Source organism: Gavialis gangeticus, unplaced genomic scaffold (assembly GCF_001723915.1).
Source record: "Gavialis gangeticus isolate Ggan-Ray unplaced genomic scaffold, GavGan_comp1, whole genome shotgun sequence".
Lineage (NCBI taxonomy): Eukaryota > Metazoa > Chordata > Crocodylia > Gavialidae > Gavialis > Gavialis gangeticus.
The window spans coordinates 24,664,018-24,673,353 of NW_017729002.1; the positions used below are offsets into that span (position 1 = coordinate 24,664,018).

The following is a 9,336-nucleotide window of genomic DNA, read 5'->3' on the forward strand; positions in this document are numbered from 1 at the left end:
GCAGGGCAAGGGCCTAGGAGATGTCAAAGGTTGGGGGGGGGAAATTGATCAAACTCATTTTATAATTAGAAAAAAAGAAATGCATATTGGACTACTTTTGCAAACCCCAAATAAATGTATTTGCTGAAGCAGTCATTTTACAGGTGATTAGATTGCAATCAAACCCCATTTGTTTTATTTAAGAAATTATTTTCCTTTCACAACACTTGTAACTGAGTAACCAATGTGTAGGCCCAAACTATTATTGTCTTCTAACAAGAATTTGAAGCTTCTCTGAGGCCTGGGTAACACCTCCAGAGTATAAACTAAGACAAGTTTACACAAGGAAGCACTTGGTAGAGTCCATCAGATTAAAGTTTTGAGAAAATGAGGTTGTAACAGTTGCATTATTTGGACTAAGTCAGTATTTTAACAAAGCAGATGGACAAACTCTGAAGTTAATGCCAAAGCTCTGATTAACTTAAGTAGAACATGGCTTCTGCCAAATAATGTTGTATAGCAACTCAGAAGCAGTTTACTTTCTCTTTTTGATCCTTAGCATTGAGTGAGGTTTTAGAAAACTAGGGGTCAAAGGCATGTGAAATGCACCTCCACACACTTCAAAAGAGGATGGACCTGGCCTGTTCTCAGTGGTGGCAGGTGACAGAACAAGGAGCAATGGGCTCAAGTTGCAGCCAGGGAAGTTTAGGTTAGATATTAAGAAGAATTTTCTCACTAGGAGGGAAGTAAAACACAATAACAGGTTATCCAGAGAGGTGGTGCAATCTCCATCCTTGGAGGTTTTTAAATCCTGGCTAAACATATCCTTGGGTGAGATGATCTTGTGGGGATGGCCCTGCTTTGAGCAGGGGCTTGGACTAGACCTCCTGAGGTCCCGTCCAACCCTGATTTTCTGTGATTTCTATAACACAACCTAGTCTCACCCCTTCCTTGTTATGCAGTCAGATAAATGAAGTCACAGAGACTCATGGCCTGGAACAGGCCATTATCTTGGGATATCATTATCTTATCAGCTCTCACTCATATGAGAGTCAAGAGTCCTATTGTTTTCCATGAATTTGATGCATGTGCTTGATGTTAAACACATCCTTTAACATTTTGAATATATATTTGAATTATATTTACTAAGTTAATGTAATTGTAGGTGAGTATAACATGGAATGCATATCCCATTAGGTTACATAAAGAAAAGTCATCTGATGTTTAAATGATATAAATTGGCAACAGACCATTCTTGCAAGGCTTTCCAAGCTGGCCTCCTTCCTCTGCTGATATAGAAGAGGCTAGGTCAAAAAAAAACTAATCTGAAAACGAGTTTGCTGGGTACTACTATTCATCCTCTTGATTGCACTGGTTGGATGGGGGAAATGATTGATGGCAGGGACTCAGAACGAGGATGATGATGAATTATGCAGGGAAATGTAGCTGATCATTGAATTAGATTAAAAGTTTTATCTACCATTCATTTATGAGAATGCTAATGGAGATGATCACTCACTTTTTGGTACAATTATTTAAGGCAGTGTCTTGATTAGGTAGTCTGTAGAGATTTGTATTTGTTTGTATTTCTATGGAAGTAGAAAAGACATAAGATAAAAGAAGTCACACTGTTGGATTTATCATGTATAAATAACCAAGACTATCTGGAGTTTTTTTCATCTTTCCCTGTTTGAAAGGTATATTGATAAAGCTCAAATGCTGCTGTCAGGGATTGAAAGAAAAAGTTTCAAGTCTTCGCTCCTTTCTCTCTGTTAAATAGTAAAGCCGCTAAATGAGGTGATAAGATATCTCAGCTTTATCAGCAGAAAGTTAAACTAACTTGCTTTTAAAGCCACGTTGCAAAATCATATAGCTCTTGGCTCTTTATCTGTTATTTGCCTTTGAATTCAGAGCAGCTAGGTACCACTCGTTTCTTTATACTGTCCCTTCTTTGTAATAATACAACCTATACCTGCACCTATACCTAGACTCGTAAAGTCCTTCCACTGCTCCAAAGCACATGGATGTCAACCATTTGACCTAAAGGAAAAACTGTCTTTGTGGTGACCTATAGACATTTGTTCATTTTAAACTGCAAGCAGTGCTATAGAGCAGAGGTTCCCAAACATTTTTTTTATTGTGTACCCCATTCCCGGTTTATCAGCTGCCCGTATACGCCTACCAGCATATGTCTGATATTTTAATGCTTTTAATGCCAATTATTATTATAATGAAAATTAAATCCATCATTACACAATTTCTCCTGTGATAGAGGATTATGGGCACATGCTCTCTTGCTCCATCTTTCCCTCTCATGTGCACACGCATGCATGCACCCCCCCCAACACAATCAGTATCTACGCTGTAGAAATTTTCTACAGTGGAAGCTGCTCTGTATTCAGCCATTTTCAGCCAAAATCAGCTATATCACCTAAGTGCCTTAATATGCAGCAAGAAAGCCGATCCTAAAGATCCTAATTTTAAAAATCAAGCCCAGATGACTCAATCGTAGCTCACCCCATTATGTATTTTTCTCCACAAAATCATCCTTCCAATGTAGTTTTTCCCTGTTTTTTTGGAGGGGTGGACACACACCTGGACATAAACACACATCTTTATAAACATGCTGAGGTGTATGCATCTGAATGAACAAAGAAGACCAAATATGCATCTTCTGTTTTAAGATCAGTGTGTTAAATAGTTTCTACCCCTCCTTGTATATCCTCAGTAAACTTATTTAACCCTTCAAAATATCACTGGGCTTGATGACTTGCATTTTAAACTTGGTGCCACAGACTGAATGATTCCCTCCCTTTCAGACATGCGTTTATCAGGACCATCTCAGAGCCTGGCAGAAGAATTTGCTGAAGCTGCGGGGCAGCTTAAAAAAGAGATCCCCAATGTCAGATTTGGAAAAGTTGATGTCTCAGACCAGAAAGATCTGAAGAAAGAATTCAACATCCAAGAATTTCCAACTGTGAAATTTTTTGTGGATGGCGACAGGAAAAATCCCATTGATTGTAAAGGTAAAGTGTTTTTGGGACTAATAAAGGAGCCTGATATCTGTTATATGATGGGTGGTAAAGAACCACTGGATGTCTGAGTGGACAGAATAATAAAGAACATATGAGAGATTACATGGATTCTGTCTTTAACATTATATGTATACCTATATCTGCATATCAGTATTTCTACACATAGGAATTTAATGCAAAATAAATTGGATTTGAGCTCACCTCACTCTTTCCTGCCAAATGCTCCTCTCTGATTCATAATTTACATAGTGAACTAAGTTCTCTGATGATATAACTTTAAATCCAGTGAGAATCTATGCCTTCTACAATTAACTTGAGTACAGAGTTAGCCAGCAGAGAATTTGACTCAGATTACGCTTTTAATTTGAGTAATTAGTAATTAATCTGAGCCTGTGTAATACCTCTAAAAAGTCTACAACAAATTCCACACACTGTGTGAGTACATCTTATGGAGTAAAGATTATACAATATGGTTTGGAGGGGATTATTGTATTGATTTTAAATCTTTAATCTGTTAGTTTAAATCCTTAATCTGTTAGTTTAAATCCTTAATCTGTTAGGTTGTATATATACAATGCATGAAAGAAGAAAAGTTGCAACTGGCACATTAGCCACTAGAGGGAGCTCTCATCTGGCCCAGAAATTCAATGGAATAATTTTAAAGTATATTAATCTATTAAATAAAGACTACAGTGTTTGGTCTGCGTCCCTCTGCATTCAGTATAAGACCGAGCTGCACAATCCTAAAACTCCAGACTTAAAGAGTTTTTGCTTCACTACCAATATGTGCAAGTAATAATCTTTGTCTAAAAAGATGTTCTCCTGAAGATGAGGTGAGTGGCCTGGGCAAGTGTGTGTTCTTGCAGTTGGAAAGAAACAGATTGGCCAAGTGCTTTTACAAATGGGAGCCTAAAAGTTCAGCTCCCAAGGCCAGAGGCACACAAACAGTCTAATTTCAGAGCTTCTATACATCAACTGCTGCCTGGGATGTCAGTGCTTCTCCTGTATTCTCATTTTATCCCTTCTTGTCCATCAGCTCTAGCATTTTTTACTGCTCTTCAATCTGTTGTACTTGCATAAACAACAGAGACTACACAAGCATCAACTGAGGGCAAAATCTGGCTGACTGAATTCTGGTTACAGGTGTTAAGAACCCATCTAAAGTCTTCACTGCAGGGTAGGGCTGGTAGGAAAGCATCTTTTACACTTCTCATATAATTTCCTCTGCATGTTATTGAGAGACAGCGAACACTGAGTGACCCAATAACATGTGCAGAGTCTCTATTTGGAGAAGATCTGCTGATTAGGTGTGGTGTGTTAATGAGTAGCAACAAATTGATTATCTATTGTTAACTCTTGTGAACTATGCAGTGACACAAAGATATCTGATAAAAAAAACTGGCAAATCATTCACAGCACACACAATGATTAAAACTGCATTCTGTTGATTGGTAAGCCATTCGCTTAGGATGAGCAGAATGCTTGAAGTCCAATATGTGTTCTCCTTGAAGGGTTATAGCTTCTTACATCACTCAGACTAGCCAGCTGAAAAAAGGGGCTATGACTCTCCAGTGAATTATTACATAAATACAGTGGCAATGCTGTTGGCAGGCAAGGTTTAAACCCTGAAAGTGCCCTGAAATATTTGATGAAAGAGAGAATTTTTTGAACAGTCATCCTGATGATGCAAGAGTGAGAGACAAACCCAGTGATTTCATTAAGACCACGTACATCAGTGCAATTAGGATTTGTCTCAGAGACACAACATCAGTGATTCACAATCACGGTGCCTTGAGATCCTTTCAAGGGTGCCCTGTAATGTTAGTACAGTTAGGTGTGCAAACATGAATCACACAATAAACCCAGGGCTTTCAAGCAGGAATGCATCATGTTAAAAGCATTCTGACCTGTTGTGGTCTTTCTGAATTCCTTGCAACTGAAAAACTGCCATATTATTTTCCTGTAGTCAAAAACCAATTGAAAACTAAGAGCTGGCATTTTTGGAAGCATTCCTCCAATCTGAAAAGGTTGAGAACCATTGCACTGTGTGCAAGACCATATAGGGCAAACCAAGGCAAAGATTAACCTGATGCAAAATGTGCTGATGTTTGTATTGCTTACCATATAGATGGAACGTAAGCGCTTGGACCTTCAGAGTTTGAACATTGCCTGACCACTAGATATTGCTCAGCTGCTTTGCATTTGAGGCCTCTCCAGGGCACATCAAAATCTGTCATGCCTTTAAAACAATAGCATTTTGAATCAGTCGCTGCAAAAATGTCTTCATGGTATTAAATTGAATTGAACAGTCCTGAATTTTGATCTTGCTACACTGATAAAATGCAGAGTTTCAGGCTGTGAATCTTTGATAAGCTGCTTGTAATGTACAGCAAGATCACAACACAGCACTGTGCGCAGCTCACTACTAGCCTGGTGCTGCCTTTTCATGTTCAGTCCTGAATAACCCCTTACTAGACCCCTCTGCATAAATATGTGCTGTCTTCTTAGAAAAACATTACATTCAGAAAGTCAAAATATTTTCCCCCTGCATTAGCCCACTTTGAGCTTGCATTGTTTGCATTTTCAAGCCTTCCTCTAAAAATATAAAGGTTAGAAACCTCTTTTTCAAAAGTATAATAGAAAGCTGTAGTTTCTGCATTATCACTTGCTTCCACGATGTAAAGTTTTAAGAAAAACTCCCAGCTATCATGAGACTTCCAATAAAATCACAAGCTCGCAACACTGAATTGGATACCTCAGAAAATGGAAACTTGCAGAACTAAGGGACATTCTTGATGATTTTGGCTTTAAGTCTCATGTGCAAACTTCAGAGACTTTTTAATGTGTCTCGGTGCCTCTCAGATCTCTTTGGCAGTACAGGGGGAACAAATCTGACACCTAATTTAACTGAATAGACAGTTCAATAAGCTGTGGAATTGGTTTGAAATCATTTTGGATTAAACCACAGGTCGATATTTCTCTATCGCCTGCGGTGCCTAAGATTCTCATGTTTATTGCACGGAGCTCTGCAGAACACATTTGCCTACTTGTTTGAGAGCCCTTGTTTTAAAACATCCACAAAAATCTGTGATTAGAGCATTAACTGGCAGTGTGCTCAACTCTCATTTCTAGAAAGCTCAGAAAGGAAGTGAGGACCCACATACTACAGATCTTCAAGCGTCAGCAACATTTCATGTCTCCACCAGTGACTTGGATCTAGATCTGAATTTTGACGACAGGAGTCATGACTCCTTTGATGACAGGAGTCCCACCTTGAGTTATCTGCCACTCTGAAACCTTGGGCTGTCTGCTGTCCAAGCCAGCTTAATCTCACTCAAAACCCCGTTGTGCTGGCACTTCTTGTCATCTTTGCTGTTTTGAAAAGAGACATTTTATTTGTAATTCTCCTTGATGGTCATTTTAATTCTTTCCTCATTCCAAAGGAGTCAGAGAGGCCTCAGCTTTTATCACGTGGGTGAAAAGAAGACTAGGACCCAGCACCGTGCACATCAACAGCACCGATCAGACTGAAGCAATTATAGAGTCTGAGGAGTTGGCAGTGATTGGCTTTTTTAAGGTAATTCAGTGGGAAAGTCAAAAGCTGATTGGACCAAGGGGCATTGTCTCCAAGGACCAATTTTACAAGGGGCCTAAAGTCAACCTCAGAAACTGGATCTGCAGTTTTCTAGTTTATTTTGCATGCACCATTTACACTTGAACTATAAGGTCCCTTCCAGCTCCTAACAACTATGAAACTATGTGCAACTACTTGGCATTATGCAGGAAGTGTAGATGCATGAATGTGCATGGACCCCAGCTGCTTCAGCCGGAGCTCCTAATGGCACTGATGCAGTTCTTGTACAGCCCAAGCTAGAGCAAAATGTGTTATGTCCTTTGAGAGCACACACCTTACTGCACAACCTGCTGGTTGCTGACTTGTGGAAAGGGAAGTGCAGGAGTCCTACTTCTCCTCAGCCCATCCCTCTTCTTTTTTGCTGATGCAGTATATGTCATTGCTGGTGCTATCTACACAACAGATCTGGTGCTGACTACTTAAGAGATCCTCTTCTAAAGTGCTGTGTTCTTGCGTTTATGAAACAGTAACATGAACAATTAGTGGCTCAGGTTTTGAGGTGCTACTAAAAAGCTGGTGTGCATTTCAGAAAGTCTGTAACCATAATCGATTGCATTGGGATACATTTTTGGTTTTCCTACTGTTGGTTTAAACAATAGCTCCATGACTTTGGAATCTGATTACTGTGAAATTTGCACTAGCTACAGATTTAGCTTGTACCATATGAGAAAACTGCTACTGTTATTTAAGTTGCCCAGGAGACAGAACAGCTCCCCCCCATCACCTGGAGCCCAGGTTTGACACCAGTGCCACCTGCCAGCCTGAGGTTGGCACCTAGGGGAGCCTAGAGACCCCCCTGGCTGCTGTATGCTAACAGAGCAGGGCAAGCCTGAACTGTTCCTCTCAGGAGCAAAATCGCTGCTAATATGTGCACATGTAGGCATGCACTCAAAGAAACTTTACTGCGCAGTAAGCTTTCTGAGCATTAATTGCACATGTAGATGTGCCCACTGTGTAGGGACAAATCCTGCAGTCTTCACTCAGGTGAACTCCCTGTGGTTGCTAGGACTGATTGTGAACTGCAGGATTTGGTACTAATATATTTAAGTAGTAGGCACCATTGCAAAGTAAATGTTTAGTGTGGGATAGCACGTTGTCCAATAGTACAGAATCTCCTTCCTTTGTAATGGTAAAGGCCAATCACATTGGCCTTAAATCACAGAGCCAATATTCCTATTTTTTCTAAGCAGCTCCTTATTCTAAGGTGTCTGTCCTGAATTCCCCTATCACTGGGCCAGCTGAGCACATTTTCGATCTTATGATGTCTAAAATGTTATTACTATAATGTGCTATAACCCAGAGCCTAACTTTTATCAATGGGGCCATTTGCTGTCCAATAACATGTTGCTGCCACAGTGGCAGAGGCAGGGTACACATTAAAGGTAATGGGCCAGAATGTGAAAATGATCACCCTGAATTGAATTTTGTTCCAAGTAGCCCTCTTGAAATCATTTGTGAAGGAAGGCACTGCTTGGTGCAGCAAAAGGCTCATAATCTGGCCCAGTTTATTAGTGTAACTGGAGTGTCTTGAACTGAGCTGATAGCAGTTAGTGCCTGCAGACTTGTTAGACTGGGATTTGTGAATGCATTTGGAGACTGAAATGACTACAGATGATCATCAGCATGAGTTAGGACATGTCAGAAATATAGCATGTGGAAGCCAATAAAACACTGTCTAAATAAATAAAGAGCTGGATTTGGCCTTCTATTAGTCACAGATTGCTTACTGAATGTGACTGCCAGAATGTGTCAGGAGGTCTCAGCATATAAATTACTATTCATTTAACATAAAATACTAGTCTGATTAAATCAAAGTCTCAAGAGCTGTTGCCTTTCATTATGGTTATTTCCTGTTAATTTGGGGTCGACAGCATACTGAGTATCTGACAGACTTAAGAGAGGACAAGGCCCCTGCCTTGAAGAACTTCCAACTGAAGTCTCACACAGGCCAGTGATTCTCAACCAGGGTACTGTGTCACCCTGGGGTGCCTTGAGATCCTTTCAAGGATGCTTCAGGGTGCCATGCAATGTTAGCACTGTTAGGTGTGCAAACAAGATTCACAAAATACACCCAGAGATTTTGAATAGGAATCCATAGTGTTAGAAGCATTCTGACCTGCTGTGCAGGTCTTTTGCAACAGAAGAATTGCTCTATTATTTTTCAGTAGCCAGCGGAGGGGGCATTTTCTGAGGAGAGCCTTGAGTCTGCAAAAGATGAGACCCACCAACATATGTGAAACAATTCAGAAACATCATGGGGTGCAACCTCCCTCAAACAGAGATCCTTCCTCTCTCATCCACTGCAAAGAAGAGACCCTTTATATCATTAGTCAGTAGGGGTGTGCAAAGCAGCCCCTATTCGATTTGGATTTGGCCCCGAATCAGAGACAGTGATTCGATTAGTTGATTTGGATCACTGTCCCTGTCCCTGATTCAATTCGGCCGAATCCAAATCTGAAGATTCGATGCTGATTCGGACACAGACACAGCTTTAAACATTTTTTCTACATACCTTGAGGTAGCAGGTGTGGCTCGTGATTGCCGTGATGCTGGGGAGCATGGAGCATCCCACTGGAGTGCGGGGGCCCTCCATGTGCTTGGCAGCAAACCTGGAAGTGGATCAGAAGTACTTCCAATCCACTTCGGGTCTGCAGGAGAGCATGCTGCCCCCCCCCCCCCCCCCCCCCC

General features: G+C 40.6%; 1 protein-coding gene across 2 annotated transcripts in view; it reads left to right on the forward strand.

The window, feature by feature from the left end:
- Positions 1-2,754: 2,754 nt before the first annotated feature.
- PDILT (protein disulfide isomerase like, testis expressed) overlaps positions 2,755-9,336 on the forward strand; it is a 24,750-nt gene continuing 18,168 nt past the window's right edge. Inside the window, exons 1-2 of one of the 2 annotated variants that reach the window (XM_019507695.1) lie at positions 2,755-3,005; positions 6,458-6,591. In XM_019507695.1, coding sequence (XP_019363240.1) covers positions 2,780-3,005; positions 6,458-6,591 — 360 coding nt within the window. In that variant the 5' untranslated portion in view covers positions 2,755-2,779. The remainder of the gene's footprint in view (positions 3,006-6,457; positions 6,592-9,336) is intronic. The other variant, XM_019507694.1, reaches the window with a different exon arrangement.